The 25,646-nt window shown below is 43.6% G+C and overlaps 1 protein-coding gene across 6 annotated transcripts in view; it reads left to right on the forward strand.

Annotated features, from left to right (window-relative positions):
* GIT2 (GIT ArfGAP 2) overlaps positions 1-25,646 on the forward strand; it is a 79,607-nt gene that overhangs the window by 7,878 nt on the left and 46,083 nt on the right. For 5 of the 6 annotated variants that reach the window (XM_069961347.1, XM_069961349.1, XM_069961351.1 and 2 more), the window contains exons 2-6: positions 8,788-8,921; positions 12,583-12,695; positions 16,871-16,976; positions 17,827-17,913; positions 20,103-20,233. In XM_069961347.1, the coding sequence (XP_069817448.1) occupies positions 8,788-8,921; positions 12,583-12,695; positions 16,871-16,976; positions 17,827-17,913; positions 20,103-20,233 (571 nt within the window). Of the gene's footprint in view, positions 1-8,562; positions 8,675-8,787; positions 8,922-12,582; positions 12,696-16,870; positions 16,977-17,826; positions 17,914-20,102; positions 20,234-25,646 lie in introns of all 6 variants that reach the window. The other variant, XM_069961350.1, reaches the window with a different exon arrangement.

The following is a 25,646-nucleotide window of genomic DNA, read 5'->3' on the forward strand; positions in this document are numbered from 1 at the left end:
CACCTAGAGATCCACATGAGCCCTTATTTTTTGCGTCACTATTTGTACTTTGCAATGACAGGCTGAATTTTTGCATAAAGTACACTGCAAAAGCAGGAAAAAATTCAAAGTGTGGTGAAATTGAAAAAACAAAACGCATTTCTTTAATTTGAGGTTTTTTCGTTTTTACGCCGTTCGCCCTGGGGTAAAACTGACTTGTTATATATGTTCCTCAAGTTGTTATGATTATGACGATATGTAACATGTATAACTTTTCTTTTATCTGATGGCCTGTAAACAATCCAAACCATTGTTAACAAATATATGTTCCTAGAAACCGCTCCATTCCCAGGCTTATAGCGCTTTTATCCTTTGGTCTATGGGGCTGTGTGAGGTGGCATTTTTTGCGCCATGATGTGATGTGTTCTTTCTATCGGTACCTTGATTGCGCATATACGACTTTTTTATCACTTTTTATTACAATTTTGCTTTTTGGGATTTTTTTGCGCTTATGCCATTTACCGTGAGAGATCAGGAATGTGATTAATTAATAGTTCGGGCGATTACGGACGCGGCGATAGCAAACATGTTTATTTATTTATTTGTTTATTTTTATTTATAACATGGGAAATGGGGGGTAATTCTGACTTTTATTAGGGGAGGGGGCTTTTTTCTATTAACCACAGAGATCGAGTGCCGAGCCGGGATCAGCGACATTACGTCGCTGACCCCGGAAAGGGTAAGATGTGTGGATCGCTCCTCCGGGGCAACGTCCCGGAGGAGCGATCCTCCCCACTAGACACCAGGGAATGGCTGCATTCGGTAATCGGATGCAGCTGTCAACTTTGACAGCTGCATCCGATTACTGTATTAGCAGGCATGGCGATCGGACCGTGCCCGCTAACACCTGCGGTCCCCGGCTACGAGCGGCACCCGGGACCGCGGCGGTTCAGAGCGCGGCCGCCGTGCGGCCCTGCTCTGAACGCGGTGAGGCAGCCCTGGACATACGGGTACGTCCAGGGTTGCCTAAGGGTTAATGCCTGTGCCTCTTTAAAGGGGTTATCCAGCGCTACAAAAACATGGCCACTTTTCGCCCTCTCTTGTCTGCAGATTGGGTGTGGTTTCAAAATCAGTTCCATTAAAGTAAATGGAGCTTAATTGTAAACCACACCTGAACTGGAGACGAGAGGGGGAAAAGTGGCCATGGTTTTTGTAGCGCTGGATAACCCCTTTAAAGAGCATGACGGAGCATGGATAGTGTTGACTTGGCTTCCAAAAGTTCCCAAATATCGACCCAACTGAATATTTGGGGGATGTGATAGAAAAAGAAGTCCCATCCATGATTGCTTCCCTGTAGAAACTTAAACAATCTGCTGCTAACATCTTGGTGTCTGATACTACAGGACACCTTCAAGGGTCTTGCGGAGTCCTTGCCACTACAGGTTGTCATAAGGGAGACCTATACAATATTAGGCGAGTACTGCAGTTTTAAAGTTATGGCTGATCTGTGTGATCCATGAGATTTCTTCTTTCTGTGTCAGTCGTTTTCCGTGTACACTCCTAAAATCCAACCAGGGAGGTAAAGCCAGGCACATAGTTAGAAGACTAGTCCAGCCAAACCTGAAAATACAGGTTTGACAGGAGTCAAGAAACATCTGTCTTTTATGAATATGTAAGAGAAATAGTTTGCATGTGCTATACTAATGTAGCTTAGATAAAGGAAATATCCCTTTAAAAAAAAATTAAGATACATCATTTCGACAACAGCTAAATTTCCATATCATTATGTAATTGGGAAGCTGAGACTGAAATTGCTGTGCTTTGGAGATGGGGAAAAAAAAAAAAAAAGTCAACACTGTGGCCAGATGCTGCATTAAAGGAGAAGTCCAGCCAAAATTAATTTTTTAAATGTTACTTACGGAAAGTTATACAAATTTCTAATGTACATTAATTATGGGAAATGCACATATAGGGCTATTTCCACATATACAGTCCAAGTAGAAATTCATCACGCTTACAAAAAAACTTCTTTTTAGGATTTTTTACTGAAAAATCTCCTTTCTTTTCATTTGCAAACAACTTAAATAACGTTGTACATAGAAAGCATATCACCAATAGTGCTCATGACGCGGACAGCATCTGGTATCTGGATACGATTCACTCCTCTCGGAGCTCTTGATCCACCATTTGCTTCACCGGGGACAGATAGTTGTGCAACCATGCAGCCGGATGGACGTTTCAGGAGTGTTCCTCCCTTCCTCACGCAACTATCATTTAACCAAAGCTGCACGGACATCATTAGCGATGGCGGGGTAGTCCTTGCCCTAAACAGTTCATACATTACCTTTCCACGCTCTTGGTTTTTTCCTGCCCTCTGCTTGCCTCCCAGCACCGTGCGCAGCCACTTCTCTGAGCTGACAGGCCGCTCATCCAATCACTGGCCAGGACCACGGTGGCCAGTGATTGGCTGAACGACCTTTCAACTCAGAGGAGTTGCAGTGCACGGTGTCGGCAAGCAAACGGGGCAGGAGAAGACCGGAACAGTGGAGAGGTAATGTATGAACTGTTTAGTCGATCGTTAGCCATCAGCCGTGCATTGCTACTACGCGTAGCCATGCAGGCTTGACGTCCTATCAGCCAATTGTTTCATCGGCTGATTGCTGTCTCTTACACAAAGCGATAATGGGGCAAATTGGCCTGATTCGGTCAATTATCACTCCGTGTAATAGGGCCTTAGGGTACTATTACTCGGCCCGATTCAGCCGATTATCGCTCAGTGTAATAAATACAATGATCAGCCGATGACATTGATCTGATCGTTGATATAGGTTAGAACCTATATTTGGCAGGTGCCGACCGCGCACCGCTACGTGTAATAGCGATGCGCGGCCGGCGATTGACGATATACATTACCTATGGCTAAGCAGCCTGTCAGCTGACAGGCCGCTCTGAAGCTAGAGCGGGCGGGACCTGGGAAGAAGCGGAACGCAGGAGCAGCCCTGGAGCGTGGATAGGTAAAGTATATAGTTCAAGCAAGGGCTGCAAGGACATCAGTAACAATGTCCTTGCAGACCTTGTTAAACGAGTATCGGGCCGTGTAATAGGCCCAGTAAACGAGCGCCGATCTAGCAAATCAGCGCTCGTTTACAGGTATTATCGGGCCCCATCGGCCCGTGTAATACCACCCTTAAAGTGTCACTGTCGTTATAACGTTCTAAATTAACAGTAGATGTGATATAAAGCAAGTTTGCAGTATACATTTCATTATTTTTGTTGTTGTTATCATGCTGTAAAACAAAGCTGAACTTACCAGAAATCAATGTCCAGGCTCCTGAAGGCAGATTTTCTTGCTGGTTGAAAAAAACAGATTAAACACAGGAATTCCGGCCAGTACAGAGAGTCACGGCTCAGTGTCTGTCAATCACATGACTGCCTTCTCTCTGTGAGCACTCAGATGGCCTGGGAAACACGGACTTCCTGTTTTCTGAGGAAAAAAAAAAGTCAGAAAACAGGAAGTGCTGCGTTTTCCATGATAACTAAAAAAAAAAATAAAAAAATAAGTATATTGCAGACTCACATGTACTGTTGGTTTAGGTTTAGAAAGTTGTAACCACAGTGGCACTTGAAGTTTGCACATACAGTTTTAGTTTTAGTATGTTTGGGCCAGTGTTTTCGTTAATGGCTTTTTGGGTTACATGGCACTTTTTTTTTTTTTTTTTTAAAGCATATCATGTCCTGACTGTGATCTTTTTGTCTTGTATTTTTTCCTGCCATCATCTCTTGCAAAAATTCTTGTGCCAAAAAAACAAACAAAAAAAAGTCATAAAAATTGATTCATTGTGCTTGTAGACCTGGTTAAAACAATTATTATTCCCTGCAAAATCTTCCCATCATCTGATATGAGCTCTTTATACAGTAATATCATTTCCTGTTGATGTAATAGATGTAATATCATCTGGAATAGTAATATGCTAAGCTAAGTGTATTAACTCATAGTGGTGCTGGTTATGGTTTGTTTTTTCTAAATAAATCACATTAACCTGTATACATTTAGATGCATAGGACTTTTCTGCCTCTATCAAAAACAGCGAACTGTAGGTTAAAGTTTTCTTTGAAGTCATCTTGATAATAAAAAAAAAAAGAAAAGAAGAAAAAAAATTCTGGACAAAGCCCTGTTAAATCCATGTTGCTTACCAGGGGCTTGGTTGTGAAATGAGAGACATGTTGGTGTACCTCGTGCTATAGAGAACTTCTCATGTGTCGTAGATACAATATCCTTTGGCTCCTACCGCTGTTCATTTGCTTTAGGTACCTCAGACTCTAGAAACCTAGAACATTGTCGGGATAAAACGTCTACCTGGTCCATCTAGCCTTTATATTATTTCCTTCATTAATAGCTTAAAGGGAACCTGTCACCCCCCGTGCCGGGGTGACAGGCTCCCGACCCCCTGTTAGAGCCCCATATACATACCTAATCCCGCCGGGTCCCGCTTCTGGAGGTGGTCGGGTGACGGAGATCTCAGCCGCTGCAGCCCGGCGCGCGCGCTGAGAGATGAGTCCAACACCCATAAAGAATGACAGGAGAGTCCAGCGCTCCGTCATTCTCTATGGGTGTTGGACTCATCTCTCAGCGCGCGCGCCGGGCTGCAGCGGCTGAGATCTCCGTCACCCGACCACCTCCAGAAGCGGGACCCGGCGGGATTAGGTAAGTATATGGGGCTCTAACGGGGGGTCGGGAGCCTGTCACCCCGGCACGGGAGGTGACAGGTTCCCTTTAAATCAGACCTGTCAGAGTTTAAGTTGGTTAAACGAAGTGCATGGTTGTACAGTGGTACCTTGGTTTAAGAGTAACTTGGTTAAAGAGCGTTTTGGAAGAAGAGATCACAGTTATTTAAAATTGTAACTTGGTTTAAGAGCATTGCTTTGGTTTAAGAGCCCCCTATACTGGGTGGGAGGGGGAGCAGGGGAGGGGCATGGCCTGCATAACTGGGTCTACAACACTGTACTCTGACCCAGGAAGTCTCCCTCACCTTCCAAATCATAGCAGATCCACTTCAGGCTGGGGTTTATATCAGGGGACAGGACTGTGGAGGTAATCTTTTCATAGCTGTAACCCCTCTCTCCCCGGACAGAGAGCGCTGCAAGTATGTGTTCACATCTGCCCTGCTCATTTCTTCATACTCCCTGCAGTCACTGTCAGCCCTTGTGTTTCCTATCCTCTCCCTTCCTGCTATAATGTGCCTGCACTTACACTCGGCTATACACACTGCTGCTATAATATGCTAGCACTTACACTCAGCCTTTCACACTACTGTCTAGAAAAGTTTCTGTCACTGCCCTCCTCCTGTGATTCTCACTTCCTGATTGGTCATGCTGAACACACGCCCCTTCCCCATGCCCCCCAAAAGTTCCCAGTGTACACTTATTACGGGAAATGCTTATAAAGTGCTTTTTTTTCCCTGCACTTACTACTGCATCAAGGCTTCACTTCCTGGATAACATGGTGATGCCACTTCCTGGATAAAATGGTGGTCACAACCCGACTCCCAGAGCTGTGCGGGCTGTGGCTGCTGGAGAGGATGATGGCAGAGGGATGCTCAGTGTCCCTCCAGTCCCCTGTGTCCCTCAGTGTCCCCCTGCCATCATCCTCTCCTGCAGCCACAGCCGCACAGCTCTAGGAGTCGGGTCGTGACATCATCATTTTATCCAGGAAGTGAAGCCTTGATGCATTTCCAGTAATAAGTGTATATTGGTAATTTGTATAACTTTTGGGGGGCAATACAATAATAAAAAATTTTGCCGGGCTTCTCCTTTAAGGTGTCAATATTGCCTACTGCTTAGTGATTATAGCCAGCAAGTACTTTCTATTTAGGTTTGGTGGCTCTCTGCTGTCTGACTGCACTTATTGTGGCACATGATTATGTCTCTTCTCCTCCCTTTCCGCTGTGTATGTTAATGTCACAGGCTGCCACGGAACCGTGGGTTCAGCTCTCTTATGTCCCCTAGGTGCCTATGCTCTTCACCCATGCGCCACTATATTATTGCTGTTCTACTTTGCATCACAGCAAGGACGCAGGCACAGTACAGTATACTAGAGAGCATTGCACTGCTGCACAATGAACTTGTCAGTGGATGTCCACGCAAGTGGGGTCACATTACATGCTATGTCATCTCCAAATGCCATACGGTAAGGTAAAAGAAGCAAATTACAGTGTTGCATTTTTAGATTATGTTTATCCTGGTATCCCAGAATTCCCCTTTAAGCCCCATTAGTGACCAGTAAGTCATATCTCCCCCCCTCATTTTCAGGATGTATTAGACAGACTGTGTATGTAGCTAGAAAAGCAGTAATGCAGTTCTAACAAATGGTCAGTTTGACCATTGCTGCTAGGAAATAAAGGGGGGAGAGTTATACTAGATGGAAGGAATTGGCCAGTAGAGCATTACGTAAAAAAGACCTCCTTGTTGGTTTTCCCTCAATATTTTTTGGTATTTTAAATAGCTGATGCCTCTGCATTATAATCATTATTCCTAATTTCACTACGTAATTTTTATCAACAGTCATGAATATGGATTATACTGATTGAGGATTATACTGATTGTCCAGTGATGTTAACTCTACCCTTAAAGCGACTCTGTACCCACCATCTCACCCCCAAACCGCTTGTACCTTCGGATAGCTGCTTTTAATCCAAGATCTGTCTTGTGGTCCGTTCGGCAGGTGATGCAGTTATTGTCCTAAATAACTTTTAAACTGGCAGCCCTGTGCCAAACGGCCGTGGCCTAGATTGTGTATGCATTAGGCTGGCACAACCTCTCTGTACCTCCTCCCCGCCCTCCTCATCATTAGGAATGCTCCAGGCAGATTCTCTCCTATTCCTCACCTGTGTCAGCACGGCACATGTGCTGGATCGTTAAGCACCTGTGCAATGTTCAGACAGGAGAAAATGTTCCAGTGGCACTCCTAATGATGAAGAGGGTGGGGAGGAAGGACGGAGGGGTGGTGCAAAGTTAGGGCACAGATACTCTAAGCCCCGGCCGTTGGGTACAGGGCTGCAAGTTTAAAAGTTGTTGTTTAGGACAATAGCTACATCACCTGCCGAATGGACCCAAGGACAGATCTTGGATTAAAAGAAGCTATCCGAAGGTACAAGGAGTTTTGGGGGGGGGGGGGTCAGATTGTGGGTACAGAGTCGCTTTAAAGGGATATTTTTTTTTGTTTGTTTTGTACAGATTTGATGTGTTGTGTGAGCGCTTTAAATATCTTGTTTTGTTAGTAAGGGAGGGCGGTGATGGTGAATGACTCATTCATTGTCCTTGTCCTCCTTGTTGTTGTCCTTGGACAGTCCAAATCAATTACACTTGCTGTTTGTTGTATCCCATTGGTATATTATCCCTGTGTGCAGTTTCTGGCTCTCAGCCATACTGCCTGAAACTGCTCCATAAAATCCTCTTCTTTGAAATTGTGTACGCGTTCTAGTTATCAGGCAGCTGTCATATGAAACCACTGTAATTCCCATCTTCCTGTGGTCATTTCCATCAGTTCAGCAGCTGACCATAAATATCAGGGCTCCGTATGGAATACATATTGCATGGCAGGGACACCACCGCTATAACTAGTACATGATTCATAGAGTTACCAGACTTTCAGTGCCAGCAGAGACATAGTGCTAAGGGACCTATTAAACTGAAGGATAAACGCCCAAATAGGCCAGATTCAGCCGGGTTATTGCTCCATGTAATAGAGACAACGATCAGCCTGTGAAACGATCATCGGCTGATTGTTGCTTTAGGCCCAAACCTAAAATCATTGGCCGCTGACGATTCTTTAAACGGTAGACATTACCTATCCTCGCTCCAGGGCTGCTCCTGTGGTCTGCTTCTCTCCGGATCCCACCCGCTGCAACTTCAAAGCTGCCTGTCTGAGCTGACTGGCCGCTCAGCCAATCACTGGCCGCAGCATTCCCGGCCAGTGATTGGCTGAGTGGCTTGTCAGCTCAGGGACCCAGGAAAAAGCAGCGTGGATAGGTAATGTCTACTGTTTAAGCAAGGGATGCAAGGACATTGGTAAAAATGTCTGTGCAGCCCTTGCTAAATGTTTATCGTGCCATGTAATAGGCCCAGTAAACAAGCGCCAGTCTACCAGATTGGCGCTTGGTTACAGTATTAATTGGGCCCCTATTGGCCCGTATAATAGGACCCTTAGACACTGAGGTCTTATGCAGAAATGTTAGATGTTTATCATAAACAATATCTATCTATCTATCTATCCTTTTAAGGTTTCCTATGTATAACCTGTGTTATGCTGTGAAATTGATTGGAAACTTTTTACAATTTATTACTCTGATTAAGCTTTATTTTATTATGTTTTTTCTTGTGTTATATTTTTGTGTTTTTGTTCAGTGTCCTTGAATGTCAACTTCCTCTTGCTCTTCACTTCTTGCTACATAATATTCTCAAGTATAAGGGGAAACACGTGCAAACGTACAGTTGCTAATATGGGTTCACGATTTCCTGCTGAGAGCAAACTTAGACGGCATGCAGCGCTTCATATTTTTTTATTTATTTTTTTTTTTTTTCTAGATTTCAGCATTTCGGTTCAGATTGTAAGAATTGCTGCAAAATAAGTAAATAAAAAATAAACCCGACATGTGAAAAAAAAACTAGCTTTGTAAAGAACAGCTCTGGAGCATAAGCAAGTATTGTGATGAAAGAGGGGTTTTGAATGTAGACTACTTATTGGTTTCTGACATTTTGCTTGGAAAGTCTGATGCTACTACATGTTTGTTTATTTTTTTTTATTTCCAGATCCGCGCTGGGCGTCTGTTAATAGAGGAGTTCTCATATGTGATGAATGCTGTAGTGTACACCGGAGCTTGGGCCGTCATATCTCACAAGTGAGGCATCTTAAACACACGCCATGGCCGCCTACCCTGCTACAGGTAAAAGTTCAAGCTTTCTACACAGTAGTATTCTGGTCTGGTCAGATAGTGCTCGTCTGTGTGAGCAATAGTGTATGGGACTGGCTGAAGTTCCTTGCACAGCTGGGTGTCTGGGAGTAAAGATGATTGAACAGCGCTGATGTTCAGGTTCAAATGAACTCGAACCATCGGTATTTGACTCCCGCTGCCTTCCCGTTCCGTGGGGAAGGTGGAGACAGCCCGAGTCCCGCCTGGAAAAGAGGAATACAGCCATGGTCATAGGTAGTATTCCTGTTTTCTAGGCCGGGACTCCACCTTCTTCACAGAACAGGAAGACTGCGGAAGTCAAATACCAATGGTTCGACGTCGTACAAACCTGAACATCAGCACTGTTCGATCATCTCTGAGAGCACCGTTCTACATGGTATACCTAGGAAACACAGTGCTGTGGCCCCTTGATTCTCAGGATTGTTGGTCCCAGAGGTTGGACTTCTACCTATCATAATGTGATGGCATATCCTATTGATGCGTCATCACTGTACAAGAAGGGCGCCCATCACTGTGGCAACCATATTTATACATGATGCATTTTTTTTGGTCAAGCATGAGCGTTTTAAAGGGAGCCTTATGGGACCATTCGTGGTGCATGAATCTCAGACAACGGTTTACGATTTACTCAGTCCCCATTGACTTCTCTCAGCCCTGCCAGGTTTGATTGTTAGATTTTGGGTAGAAGCCAGCTAGGACCACCCTGGTGACTATCACATCGTCTTCATTACTTTAAATTCATTTATTTAGAACGAAGATGAAGCATATACAAAAGTTCAGCGCTCACAGCTGATGCAAATATCAGACTCTGACGCCCAGCTACGTACTTCTCACGGACGTTTCAGAGGAAACAAACTCCTCCTTCCTCATGTTGGCATCGGCTGTGAGCTTTGAACCTTTGTATATGCTTCATCTACGTTCTAAATAAATAATAATAATAAATTAATTTAAAGTCATGAAGGCCATGTGAGTATATTGTCCTGTATCCTCAGAGCGTGTGGGTTTCATCTACCCAAAGATGACAGCATTTTGCTGAGACGTTTTTTTCCCTCCATATCTGTCATTATAATGTCTGGCTATGGGCCAACCACCATCTGGGCAGGACATCTTTTACTTTTATGTAATAACATGTTTACAGCTAAGCTAATGTGCATGCTTTCTGTACTAATGAATAACCTTCACTGTGGGACCGTGCTGTCCCTGGGTTTATCACAAAGTAAGTGTTTACACGTGTTTAAATTTCATTCTGTTTCTATTTAAAGGGAATCTGTAATTCTGATTATGCCTCCCCCATTTGAGGGCAGCGTGATATAGCGACAGACTCGCTCTTTCCAATGGTCTGTCAACTGTGTAAATATGATTAGTTGTTTAGGAGAACTTGCATATTGGAGCCTGCGGTCAGTTCATTGTTTTTATTAGGAGCTGCAGCCCCCTTCTGCCAATGATTGACAGCTTCTGCCGATGCACAGTGGCAGGGAGAAGACTGTTAATCATTGGCGGGCAGGGGCAGCTGTGCCTAATCAATATACACAATTCATCACTTACATCTCTGGGCACACACTGCAGGCTTCAGTATGTAAGTTCTCTTAAACTCCTAGTGATGGTGTATGCACAAGCAACAGATCCCTGCTAATTATGCGGTATTATGCTGCTTTTAGCAGGGGCAGCATAATTGGGGCTAAAAGTATCCCTTTAAATACAACATAACCCTCATGTAATAAAATAATATGCATTTTTTTGTTTTAATGTCTTACTGTTGTCAAGATCTCCTCTTCTTCTGAGTAAATAGGAACATTAGTGTTCTGTGTAAATATGTTACTTCTCACAGCATATATATAGCATAAAGTTTCTTATAGTTGTTTCTGGCCTTTTTGTTTTCTTTAAAGGGAACTTTCGTTCTGCTGGAAACACGAGTTATCAGGGCCGTCCCCGGCCTTTTCTCCTCGCCCCATTTGCCTTGATCCTACTGTTTCCATATAGAGAGAGATTGCATATAGAGGTTGTTTCATGGCTGGGTGGGCAGAAGCCACTGGGGACTACCCCGATGACTGGGCAGTGTAAAAGTGTTAACCGGTTCCCTTTAGAAGCCTTGATAGCAGAATAATACATTTAACTTACATTGATAAATGTTATTAGTGTTTCTGGACTGGAGGACTATTAAAGATGTATTTCAATTAGAGCGAATCTACAGTAGGAAGGAAGAAAATCACTTTGTTCCTATCTGCATTCTGCTCATCAGTCTGCGGGCTTTGAAGTCTGCTCTCCTCTGCGCCGCACCTCCCCAGGTGCTGGGAAAAGATGGATCCAGTCCTGGAAAACTTTTCCCAGTTTCCCAGGACTGGATCCAGATTTTCTCAGGACCAAAGGAGGAGCGGCACGGAGTGGAGCAGACTTCAAAGCCCGCAGACTGATGAGCAGAATACCAATAGGAACAAAGCGATTTGCTTCCTTCCCACTGTAGATTCGCTTATCTCTAATTTAAATATTAGACAATTATGACATGACATAGAGAACATAACATTCACAGAAACCACAGTAAAAGTATGGGTACATCCAAATCAAATCTGTGCTATCACTCCAGGTACGCTGTTAATTAAATGATGCACTCAACATTGGATAAAAAAAATTATATATATTTTTATTAATGACACCACATAGGATACATACAAGGTTAGAGACATCTAAAAATATTTAAAAAGAGGGGTATAAGAGTCTTGTATCTGTCAGCACTCCAACGCCCACCAACAGGATAAATAATAAATGTTAAAGATAGCAAATCCAATAGTAGAAAATGTCATATGCTGTTATAAGTGACAGTGCTTGACAAAGTGCAAAATCCAAGAAATAAACCGTTCAATAGCAAGATACAGCGCTCAAAAGTATGAATAAATGTCACCCATTGTGTTAGGGTAGGAGGATTAGGGGTTGGAGTCCATCACGTGTAGTGACTTCTCCTGTGATGTATTTTTAGATGTTTTTAACCTTGTACTTATCCTGTGTTTTATTTATTTTATGCTGTATATAGGTATACATCTTGTTCTTTTGGTGGGCGATATCCACAGGATATGCTATAAATATCTAAGAACTGAACACCCTTTTAGCGTATGTTCACACGTGCACAAAAGTTTGCACAAACAAATCAAAAATGTCTTTGAAATTAGTTGCAGATCTTTTACAGCGCATCCGCAGCAAACCAGCACATGTGAACATACCCTTAAAGGGATACCGTCAACCCCACCACCACTCTGTGTTCCTTGTACCATCCACAAGCTTGTCTGTGTCTTCTTTCTGCTCTAAAAGTTCATTGACTTAAGAACTTGTGGTAATTCAAAAGCTGGGGGGGTCGCAGTTTGGAGACCCATGCTTTAAACCCTTAAAGGGAACCTGTCACCGGGGACACGGTGACAGGTTCCAACACATGGATTGTCGAAAGTTCCCAATCCCTGTGATAGGGTAATGTAAATCATTGTTTCATCCAATATAAATATATATATATATATATATATATATATATATATATATATATATATTTATTTATTTTTTTTATAAAATCGCAATAGTTTATTTTGGCAGATTCTCAAGCAGTATTGCACTAATGAAGTGTACTTACAAAGTGTTTTCTGCTGTTATTTAGATGGTTCAGACTTTATATAGCAATGGGGCAAATTCAATATGGGAACACTCTTTGCTGGACCCAGCATCCATAATGAGTGGAAAGCGAAAAGCCAATCCCCAGGATAAATTACAGTAAGTCTAATCTATTTTCTACCTTATTTTAGCTCCTCTGTTATGATGTCTTGTATTCTATAAATAACGTTTTTCCTCTAAGTCTTACTGTTTGTATCTGCCAAGGATGAGTAAAGATATATTTTTGATGATATCATCCTAATTCTGTTTTATTCATGCCACATGTAATCCAAGTTATTAGCCCTAGGATGCACCTAGAATTTCACTGTATTGGATTTAACCAGCAGTGTTATCTTTGGCTGGTTTCCCTGAGATTTGTGATCTGTGTCCCGTATAGTGATGTTACGATACCAGAATTTTGAGTTCGATAACAATACCAACTCTTTTTTTCTCCAATGTTCGAAACCAATTCGATACTTAAAGGGAACAAATCAGCCCGTTTGAGCTGATATGGTTCCCTTGAGCATTGTATAAAGCACCTGGAGCGGCCCCTGCACGTACCGGCCGCGGCCGCAGCCCCAGCAGATGCTTTATAACGGAGAAAATGACTTTTATTCCCAGGCTCGTGACTAGATACGAGCGGGGAAGTAGTCATGGTGGGCGGCTCCCCGCTCGTATCTAGTGACTGCGCTCTGCCTGTCAGCGGGCTTAGAGGGGATGATTGACAGGCAGAGAGGTCCGTTACTGGCCTCTCTGCCTGTCAATCATCCCGCCGAGCACGCTGACAGGCAGAGCGCAGTGACTAGATACGAGCGGGGAGCCGCCCACCATGACTACTTCCCCGCTCGTATCTAGTCACGAGCCGGGGAATAAAAGTCATTTTCTCCGTTATAAAGCATCTGCTGCGGCCGCGGCCGGTACGTGCAGGGGCCGCTCCAGGTGCTTTATACAATGCTCAAGGGAACCATATCAGCTCAAACGGGCTGATTGGTTACCTTTAATAAATTATATTTAAAAAACAAACAAAAACGAAAACACAAGAATAGAAATGGGGGTTGTTGTCATGTAACACACACCAGCTATCAGGGGGGACGGGGGTTGTAGTCATGTAACACACACCAGCTAGCAGGGGGGATGATGGGCATTGTAGCCATGTAACACACACACCAGCTAGCAGGGGGAAGATGGGGGCTGTAGCCATGTAACACACACCAGCTAGCAGGGGGATGATGGGGGTTGTAGCCATGTAACACACACACCAGCTAGCAGGGGGATGATGGGGGTTGTAGCCATGTAACACACACCAGCTAGCAGGGGGATGATGGGGGCTGTAGCCATGTAACACACACCAGCTAGCAGGGGGATGATGGGGGTGGTAGTTTCACTATTCCTGCTGTCAGGGCATGCTGACCCAGAAGGGTGACCTGGATTTGGGCGGCAGGGTACATCTGCAGGCTACAGCCCTCCTCCCCCCTTCCCTTCCCAGTCAGAGTCAGCCGACTGTAAACCCCCTTCATTGTTAATGTCTGCCTCAGGAGTTTCCTGACGGCCCCAGCCTCCCGCCCCTCCTCACACTCCTGCCGCCCCCACCTCATAGTGCTCCCGTCCAGATGTAGTGGCCGCGTCTCCTCCTGCCTTCTCCTCTGCCGGACACGCAGCTCTCCTCCAGCCGTGACCCTGCTCTGTCCACAGTCATTAGCAGCTGGGGTCTGCTACACACAGTAGCCGACCCCTGCTGTATATGGAGCGGGCTCAGGAGGGGGGTAATGCCGCTGTCAGTGTGACAGCGGCATCCACATTGTAAAATAGCCGACACAAGCGATAGCTATGTGTCGGCTATTTGAATTTTGCGCCCATGGGAGAAGAGTGTGCGCGGGCTAAGGAGATGACAGGCGGGAGCAGAGGGCGGCACACAGAGAACATGGCCGGCGCTCAGATAGTCGCTGGCCGTGTTCTCTCCGCTTTACTTTGTTAAACTGCACAATAGCGCAGTTTAACATAAAGTTTCGATACCAGGAAATCCTGGTATTGAACTGTTTTTTGGCCCGGTAGTAGTAGTATCGACATTTCAATGCATCATGCATCACTAGTCCCGTATGGCTCTACTAGGCATTGCTCCCACCTAGCCAGAATCCTGCTTCACACTGATAAGCGGCAACACCCTGGAACAGCTGTCTAGGGATGGATACCTGGCAATGGTTTTTCCTTTGTCGTTACATTGACGTATATGACCACTTAATATGGTGGTTTCCCTAGAAGAGCTACCCCTTGGCTTGGCCCTTCTCGGAGGGATATCTGGCTAGTTCTATGTTTTGAGACTCTTAAATGAGGCTCCACAGGCTCTTTTTTTCATATGAGTTCCCCAGGTGTCCCGATGTGCCCTCTTTGATGTCCCCTGCTGACTGCAGCTCCGCTACTTCCGAGATGAGCTAGTTGCGGGAGTGATAGTCCAATCAGCCAATCACTGGCCACAGCGCTGGTCCTGTCCCAGTTATTGGCCGAGCGGGCTGTCACTTTAGAAACAAGTTTGTCTTGGAAGTAGCGGAGCTGCAGTCAGAAGGGAACACTGAAGGGGAGGCGCAGTAAGGTAGGCATAATGGTATGTTTACCAACAGGGCATATATATATATTATTATGTGTGTATAATTCTAAATGCTGAATAACCCCTTCAACCATTAAAAGTTCAGTAGCCTCTTCATTAATTTTTAAGGAGGTGGGGTTTGGCACCTCAACTGAATGGTAAAAAAAAACAAAAAAAACCTAAACAAACATTCTATTAAAAAAAATGACCAAAATCTACATATAAAATGTATGTGATAGTTCTAAAAACTTAACATTTCCAATTAGCTGTAATTCCAAGTGTTAACAAAGTTAAAATCCTGTCATGAGTTCTCTAAGGGGTGCATTTTTTTTATAGTATACAGGAATACAGTGCAGAAATGAATTGGTCCTTAAAAAAAGAAAAATAGACTAGAGGAATGTTCACACTGAGTAAAAATGGCGGAATCCCGCCTGCCTCAGTGTGTCAATTGGATGCCGTGCGCCTCCGCTGAAAGAATTGAAATGTCAATTCTTAGAGGGGAGGCACGCACGGCATCCTATTGATACAGTGAGGCAGATAGGATTCCGCAACGGAGGCTCCGCTGCTTTTACTCAGGGTAAACAGACCCTTAGAGCTAAAATTTTTAAAATGTAATATCTTGAAACATAAAATGACATTTACTGAGAGAGATCAGATTTGAAAAAACTGGTCATGTCCTTAAAGTGTACCTGTGAATTAAAGTAAACTTTCCACTGTTGCTGGAACATGTCAAAAGTTTTGATTGGTTGGGGTCTCACTGCTAGGTCCCCCACCGATCCTGAGAACGAGCAGGGGGGAGCAATTTACAATCTTTTATTTTTTACACACTTTGATAAATATTAGCTATTATGTTCTCTGCATGGTAGTATTTGGCCAGAGTTGCTTGGAGTAATATAGGTGCAGCACAGTAGTATCTGGTGCTGCGCGGTAGTATGTTTTGTCAGCATCAACACTGATCGGCTAGTAAGGTGCAGGTAGAAAACGTTTGGGAAGCCCCGGTCTAGAGACTAGGGTCCTTGACTGAGGGCAATGTCTGTACTGTATTCAACAGTATTTGCCTCTCACATGTGGGCAGGTGTCTGTCATTATTTAGCTTTACAAGATAGGTAAGCACATGAACAAAATATTTTCATTCTCTCTCAGCAATTTTTGCAAGGAGTAAGCTTGGTTTACATAAACTGAAAAATGTAATGTCTTCAGAAAATGGTAACAGATGCTTGTTACATATACTGATTATTCAGTAGCTTTCTATTGTGTTCAGTTTCATTTCAAGACACCAAGCTAGTTGTTATTCCAGGAATGCATAGAGGTATTTGCCTTGGGGGTTCAGTATACACACAGATATATTTGTGTGAGATGTTCATGTTGAATTGAGAATGGCCAATGTCATACCCAAAAAGAGAAGTAGAGGCCTGTAACTACAGGCCAGTTAGCTTGACATCTGTCATTGTATAAATAATGCAAACTCTGCTAAAAAAAAAAAAAAAAAAAAAAAGTCCCGCCATTTTTGTGATATTCAGTCTCATAAAATATCAAGAAAATGGTGGCACTCACAATCGTTAGAAGACCAATGCCAGTAAGGGGAGGTAAGCGGGCATGGGTAACTATCAGCAAGTTGGCATGCACTTTTTCATCTCAGAGGAGATGAATAGATAGATTTATTTTGGAAGATGTACCTAACTTTTTTTTTCCCTTCTCTCCATTTTCCTTACAGCCCAAACAAAGCTGAGTTTATAAGAGCGAAATATCAAATGCTGGCATTTGTTCACCGTTTACCATGTCGAGATGATGATAGTGTTACAGCCAAAGATCTTAGTAAGGTAAAAAATATGTAACCTAATTTAGCATATTTCTGTTCACCAGTTCTATCTTATAGGGAATATACTGATCTCTGGCTTGGTGGTATGTGAAGAAAAACTATGCTCCATGACTATATACTAAACATATGTAACTATGTGACCTTAATAGATTCCGATTTTTCCATTGAGCCTTTAGGGCAATGTACCTTTTTCACCATTTTTAGAAACAATAAAGAAAAAAGAACAACTTAAAGGGTAAGTTGTCAAAAAACCTGCTTCTGTGCACCCAATGCAGGCACACGCGGGATACAGATTTGTTCCAGCAACACAGTTAATTGCATGCAATGCAATTACAATCACTGCACTACTGGAAGAAATTCGTACCCGGCGGGTGCCTGCATCGGTGCGTAGAAGTAGTTTTTTTGACAGCGTATCCTGTTGCCTTCTTCTAAAGTTTATAGTTACTTTTATAGTTACAGTACGTCCACCATATCAAGATAGGAGTAGGTGCCAGAGACGAGATCTGCCAGATATCACACATTCACGCATATATTTTTTTTCTTCAATTTTGAGTAGTTAATGTGCTAATCTTCTTAGCTTTTCTGTTACACTTCATGTCCTAAACAACATGTACTTCTCATACAATAATGTGTTGTAGGTGGTAGATTAGTCATCTGCCTTCTGCTGCCTCACTTTTAGGAAGCAGATGTGTTCTGAAATGTAGCCTGCAATATGTGTTCAGTATGAGTACAGCATTCAGTTAGAGATACCAGACATGTATGTTATAATGGCATAGAGTTGACTCTACGTACCATATCTGCCTATCACTTTGATTGACTTTTTTTTTTTTTCTTTTCCCCGTTCTGCCCAGCAACTTCATTCAAGTGTTAGGACTGGTAATTTGGAGACCTGTCTGCGGCTCTTATCCCTAGGGGCACAAGCAAATTTTTTTAATCCGGTAAGTTACTTCTTGTACACTAATGTGTTGCTTGTTTTCAAGTCGCTTGTACTGAAGCCAGGACTAAAGTAGGATTATGCATCCTGGCGGCTAATGCTTTAGTATTCTTTATAATAGTTCAAGCGACTCTTTACCCACAATCTGACCCCCTTCAAACCGCTTGTACCTTCAGATAGCTCCTTTTAATCCAAGATCTGTCCTGGGATCCGTTCGGCAGGGGATGCAGTTATTGTCCTAAAAACAACTTTTAAACTTGCAACCCTGTGCCCAACGGCCGTAGCCTAGATTGTGTATGCATTAGGCTGGCACACCCTCTCTGTCCCTCCTCTCACCCTCCCTATCATTAGGAATGCTCCAGACAGATTGTCTCCTATTCCTCAGCTGTGTGAGCACGCCACATGGGCTGGATCGTTAAGGCACCTGTGCAATGTTCAGACAGGAGAAAATGTTCTAGGGGCATTCCTAATGATGAAGAGGCTGGGGAGGAGGGACAGAGGGCTGGTGCAAAGTTAGGGCACAGATATTCTAGGCCACGGCCGTTGGGCACAGGGTTGCCAGTTTAAAAGCTGTTTTTTAGGACAATAACTGCATCACCTGCCGACTGGACCCTAGGACAAATCGTGGAAGCAGCTATCCGAAGGTACAAGTGGTTTGAGGGGGACCAATTGTGGGTACAGAGTCGCTTTAAGGAATTAGTTCGTTTTGAAGTTATTTCTACTATAATGTTTCCATTTGTTATATCAGTGAGCCACCGTCTACTCTAGACGTGATTGACAGGGCTGCTGTGAAGCTACATGCCCCACTGATGTCACAGTTCTCTGTTTTGTTTTTTTCTTGCTGCTTGCGCCACAACTGACTAACTGGACCAGGTAGCCATGTGGGTGTGTATTGTGATCATGACAAACAGAGACCCTATTGAGGGGCAAAATCGTCAGATACTAAATGAATCAAAACACTTTTTTTTTTTATTACATTGTTGTATAGCAGAGCAACATATTTGTCACAACGTAACGTGTTACATCCTGTACAATTCTGCTTGTTCACGAAGTTCTTAAATCTCCGAAAGAAACATGCAGAACCTTGCTTATCAAACCTGGAGTCCTAAGCAAGACGTCAAAGTTCACATTAATTCTTTCACTGCAGTGAAGACTGTGATTGGGTACTGCTCTTACTCTTAGGCCTCATCCACGCATCAGTTTTTCTTCTGTCCGTGAATCAGGATCCTGATTCACGGACTAAAAAAGGAGCTATGAATTGCAATGTAGTAGTTCGTTATGAAAACTGATTTGTTTTTGACCACTGGTGTGTTCCGCAAAAAGCGGGACCTTCACTAATACAGTCTGTCTTTTTGCAGAACGAAAGCTTCAACAGAAGTCAATGAGACCATTTTTGATGGACAACACAGGGATGCAACATCCGTGTTTTGTCCGTTTTTCATTTTAGCATTGCCAAGCTGGCCCTAGGTAGGCTCCACCCTGTGGCCTTTTATTAACCACCTATTGGTTTTTTCAGAGTTGTATAAACACTTGCTACAGTGATGGTTTCTCCAGGACATCCTGGTTCCTGGAGAATCACAGATGTGTGGATTAGGCCTTAAGGCCTCCACGGAACGATTATCGTCCGTATTCAGCCGATATCGGCCGCTATGGCTGATAATCGTCTCGTGGAATAGGAGGCAACGATCAGCCGACATCGTTCATGTCAGCTGATCGTTGAAGTCGTTTGTCTTTCAACATGGTGAAAGACAAACGACTTATGTAGCAGCGATCTGCTGCCACCGCTCCGTGTAACAGAAGCGGCGGCAGCGGACCGCCGCTATATCCTTTGGGCTGCCCGGACGATCAGCGATCACCCGGGCGGCCCTCCCCGGACTCACCCGCTCGCTGCCGCCGCGTGGAATAGCGGCAGCAGCGAGCAGGGAACGAGAAGCAAACGAGCACTGCCAAGCGCTCATTTGCTCCTCAGTCAGGCTGTGTAATACGGCCTTTAGATAGACTAATTTATTAAAACTAAGGTCTCTCTTAGAGAATTGCCTACTGTAAATAATGTCAAGGACTCATCAGGAGGGATCAGTTTTCAGCTTTTTGTGATTTGTTTTTGCTTTTCTACAGTAAATGTATGTTGTAAATGTAGTCTGTTTTAATGAATACTAACCGTGGTCATTCTGTGTGTTTCTTTGATATTTCTAGGAAAAGGGAAGTACACCCCTTCATGTGGCAGCAAAAGCAGGGCAGATACTACAGGCTGAGCTGCTGACAGTTTACGGCGCAGATCCAGGCACACCTGATTCTGCTGGGAAAACACCCATTGACTATGCAAGGTCAGGGTTACACAGTTGTTTCATGTCAAAAGTTTGCTCCAGGGTACCTGTCATGAAGAATCCCAATGTAGAACAGCATGCAACTGCAGCTGACACAAGAAGATTGTGTTTTTGCAGATACGTCCCACACCAGACGTTGTGGAGTTGCGTTCACAGTAGGCCTCGCGCACGGAACTGTATTTACGACAGTGTCGTAGTGTCGTCATTTATCCACAATACCAATCCAGTGTCAGCTTTGGTTGCACGCAGATCTGCACCGGAATTCTTCTTGACGCATACCCTTTAGTTTATGTTGTTGCTGCTTCCAGATGAAATTTTGACTTTTGACCTTGTTCTCACCTGCTACTCTATCCTATAGTTGTTCTTTTTTTCACATTAGAACCGATAGATCACATGAATACGCTGCTCATTTTAGAGTTTTAGGTGTCACTTTCACCATTAAAAAACTTTTACATGTCATAGAGACATATGAAAAGTTTTGATCAGTGGCGGTCTGAGTGTTTAGACCTGTAGAGATGGTGAGAATGAGCCGGGAGAAGATTGCGTTAAGCGCGGTACTCTCCTGGCTGTGTGTCACATGATCAGTTGGGTCCGACTGATATTCAAGGTAGGTCTATAGACACAGAGCTGGGAGCGGACTGCGCTGCAGTGCTGTCCTTTTCTCCGCTGGTTCTTACGATCAGTACGGGTCTGAACACTCAGACCCGGACAGATTAAAACTTTTGATGTGTCAAAAGTTTATGATGACAGTGACTTATTTGTGAGTACCTGTAATTAGGCATCTACTCGATCAATGTGCAGTCGCTTTGGCCCCTGGAACATTGGGTAAACATGGATACATCTAAACCAGGCGAGTTCCCTGCACCCTATTGAATCGGAAAAGAGCTTGTGCACAGAATTTGCCATCGTCCTTGTACCCATAGTTACCCGATCTTCCGGTGGCAGGTGCAACAGCGTAAAGATGCCTAATGACTGATGTGGTTTAAAGGGGTATGTCATCCCAAACTTATTTTAAGAATTTCTTTTTTTTTTTTCTTTTTCCAATTTTTCATTCCACTATCTATATATGAAAATAATCCTCAAATCTTGCAGTTTTCATTTTGACTACAATGCCTAAAATTAAGCTGAGACATCCTGTACAAAGTAATATAACTTTTATTAAAGGAGTGTATTAGCAAAAAAAAAAAAAAAGTAACCCCTTAAGGCCTTGGTCACAGCATCTATATCAGAAGCCATAAATATTATCTAAATCCGTTTCTCTGTGGATTCAAAGAGAGCCCAGTGGGACCCCATTAATCTATAGTGGATTCTATTGAGGTTCTTGTTTTGATATTGAGAATAACACAATGGAAGGGGCAAGCAACAGTGTGAACATTGCCATAGATTTTAGTTGTTTTAGTTTCAACAGTATGTTGAATAAAAAAAAAAGTTTGTGCTTCTCTAGCAGCACAAAGAACTAAAATTCCTGAATGGTCATGCAAGTTCATCTCAAACGGAAAAGGTTCTCTTTAAGTCATTCTAATTATACCAGGTTTAAAATTGGAATGATAGAATGACAGCCTAGATAAAGATCACCTAGACAGACTGAGCAATGATGAGCAAATAAATTGAGAAAATGTAAATTATAAGCAGTACATAAGGGTCAGACTCATGCATTATGAATGCTGATCCAGCAGATCGGCATATTTAATGAGCCCTTTACATAGCTTTGGGATTTTGTGGTCACTGTATTTAATTTATCATATTTTTTTTCTGTTTGAGTAGCTGTATGCCAGGCAACAAAATACTATTTTGTTAAACAGCTCCCCCCTGACCACATTAGCCAAGAGTGGTGTACGTTTCTTCTTTAGTTTCATCCCATATTTTATATGGTCGCTATTACGGATACCTGATGTAATATGCTGCTCCTTTGCTTCCTAATGGTGCTGATCCCACTGCTGTTACATTCAGCTCCTCACAGGCTGCTCCTCACATGATGCTTAAAGCAAATGTACCAGTGAAAGTAGTGATTTTTTTCACCACCTGGTCAGCGTCAGCACTGGGATCCAGGTGGCGTGGACAATTTTTTTTTTTTTAAATGCTGCCCACTGGTTTCTTAATGTGCAGTGGTGGCGAGCCCAGCACCCAGTGTAACAATATCCCCTCACCTCTGTGACATGGCCAGACTTGATTCTAATGTAGGCGTGTCTCTGAGGGGAGGGGGCATCATTACACTGGGGGTACCAAGCCAGTGTCCAGGGCATAGAGTGGGCAATTGTACTTGATTAAACCGGTGCCGATGGCAGGAACCACACAGCGCTATAAAAAAAATTAACCATACCACTGGGATCCCCACACCAACCAGGTGTTGATTTTTTTTTTTCACTGCTTCAACTGGTACCTTCGCTTTATGACCAGGAAATCACAGCAGCAGCTGAATTTTCCTTTAGTGTGAGTTGTGTGCTCTGCTATGCTGCAGTTTGCTACCTGAATTCTTGGGTTGTGCTGTGTGTACGCGTGACATGCTAAGAAAAGTGTCCGGGCTCGGCCATCATAGGCTGTATCCATGTTTTCCTGGCAGCCCTAGGTTGGCATGAAATTTCTTCAAACGCTGGATGTTGAATGCCGTGGGTTCAGGTTTGGCTGTGCTGCCAAACGTGGACACTTTTCTGATGGTCGCTCATCATTAGGACAACTCATCACCGAGATACAGGGCAGTCTGAGGTCATCCCCGAGACCGAAGTGCTGCTGCATAATATCTTACTAGAGATGAACGAACCTCGAACACAATCCGGGTTCCTCCAAACCCAAGCATGTGGCATTTGATTACCAGTGGCTGAAGAAGTTGGATGCAGCCCTATATAATTGACATGTCAGTTCTTTGAGTGGAGAGTGGAGGCGGCAGGGATTCTACTCAGAATTAACGCAGTGTGAACGGGTCCTTAGGGCTGAATCCAACTTCTTAAAGCGTAACTGTCATTTCAGGGTCATTTTTTTGAAAACATTAAATATCAAAAGTACAAGCGATTTTAAGAAACTTTGTAATAGGTTTTATAAACCAAAAGAGTTTCCTTCTGGACTGAAAAAGCAATCTCCCAGCCTCCCCCCTCACATCAAATGAAGCAGGATTTCTGTCTCCATTATGTGGCTATGGAGAGGGGAGGGGCTGTTAGGAGTGACTGAGCACGGAGGATTTCTGCACAGCACAACACCCTGCAATCTTCTCTCAGTAAGTTCATAGATAAGCACTGACCTTTCTGACACCTGAATTTAGCGTTTTAGGTGCCCAGAGAGTCTACAAACAGCTGACCTTCATGTCACCTCTTCCTGCTCCCTCATCTCCCTCGGCCCCTCCCCCCTTCATAGGCTTACAATGGAGAGAGCAGAACCCGTCTTCACTGGCTTCTCTGCAATGAAGACGTGTTTGCCTGATAATGCACAGATAAGAAGTCAGGGGGGGGAGGCTGGGAGATTGCTTCTTGAGTACAGAAGGAGGCTTTTTTGGCTGATAAAACCTATTACAGAGTTTCTTAAAATCGCTTATACTACTGATTTCTGCAATAAAAAAAAATGACAGTTACACTTTAAGCCACTGGTAATCAAATGCTGCACACTCGGCTTTGTCGCTCAAGGTTTGTTTATCGCTCCTTCTTAAATTACACTAGCGCACTACACCTGTCAGAGCTCTGTTTGTAATACAGCCTTAGGCTATGTTCCCACGCAGTATTTTTGCTCAGTATTTTGCAACCAAAACCAGGAGTGGATTGAAAACACAGGCTATATTCACACACTGTTGAAATTGAGTGGATGGCAGCCATTTAATGGCAAATTATTGTCGTTATTTTAAAACAACGGCCGTTATTTGCCGTTAAATGACACCCTCCACTACATTTTAGCAGTGTGTGAACATAGCCTTTCTGTGTTTTCAATCCAATCCTGGTTTTGGTTGAAAAATACTGAGCAAAAACACTGTGTGGGTACATAGCCTTATACAGTATAAAGTGAAAAGTCTATTGCAGACTGCTCATCCTCTCAAAAGAAAAAAAAGCATATGCACAAAAAATGGTAGTGTCATAATGATTTTCGTGATGTGCTGACATAGAAACAAAAATACCCGATAAATATATTAATGTACAGGAGTAGTAAAATGAGGGTGACAACACCCCAAATACTGCTCTACATTAAAAACACTAAAATGTCACCATAAGTCCTGCTGGCGTTCCAGCCGGGACTGATCTACCACTCTGACTCTGTACTGTATGTACAATAACAAAAATCCAACATCTCTACCTAGACAGAGACCTGGTAAAACAAAATATAACCACAAATAATGAAGAATAGAAAAAAATTGGAAAAGATCACCATATACAGTCCAACAGAATGAGAGTCAGATGGGATAAGAAATCACCCCACGTGTTCCGCCGTCTAGCGGCTTCCTCAGGGATATTGCAGACTGCTGGCTGACCAGAAAAATGTTGGGTAATCTGCAGAGAAAAAGACACAACACGGAACTAGTTTACATGACAACATTAAAAACCTATATTCAGATAAGCGAGTACTGTACGTGTAATAGTTACATGTAGTTTGTTGGTATTTAACCCCTAGACGACCCTGGACGTAGGGTTACGTCATGGAAGTCTGTCCCCAGACGACCCATGACGTAACCTTACGTCATGGGTGTTATTCCCGCTATGAAGCGCGCTCCGGAGCGGAGCGCGCTTCATAGGAGGTGGGGGCCGGCTGCAGTGAGCAGCCGGGACCTCACCGGTAATGACACGCTGCAGCGATTGCGCTGCCGCGTGTCATTAACCCCTTAAACGCCGCGATCGCGGCGCGACCGCAGCGTTTAAGTGTAAGTGACAGGGGGAGTCCCCTGTCACTTACCGATCGGGACCCCCGCAGTGTGACTGCGGGGGTCCCGATCGTTGAAACGGACTGCTGGAGGTCTCTTACCTGCCTCCATGCGGTCCGATCGGCGATCTGCTACACTGAGCCTGCACAGGCAGGCTCAATGAGCAGAGCGCCGATAACACTGATCAATGCTATGCCTATGGCATAGCATTCATCAGTGTATAAATCAAAGTAATGTATGTAAAAGTCCCCCAAAGGGACTTCAAATGTGTAAAAAAAAAAAAGTTAAAAACACTAACACACTACCCCAAAACCCCTCCCCCAATAAAAGTCTAAATCACCCCCCTTTCCCATTATATAAATAAAACATATAAAAATGAATAAATAGATAAACATATAATATACCATAGCGTGCGTAATTGTCCGATCTATTAAAATATAACAAGCGTCATTGCGACCGGTAAACGGCGTACACGAAAAGAGGGGAAAAAGTGCGCAGATTACCGATTTTATGTTACATTATATATTAAAAAAAATCAATAAAAAGTGATCAAAACGTCCGATCTTCACAAATATGGTATTA

Source organism: Dendropsophus ebraccatus, chromosome 3, assembly GCF_027789765.1.
Source record: "Dendropsophus ebraccatus isolate aDenEbr1 chromosome 3, aDenEbr1.pat, whole genome shotgun sequence".
Lineage (NCBI taxonomy): Eukaryota > Metazoa > Chordata > Amphibia > Anura > Hylidae > Dendropsophus > Dendropsophus ebraccatus.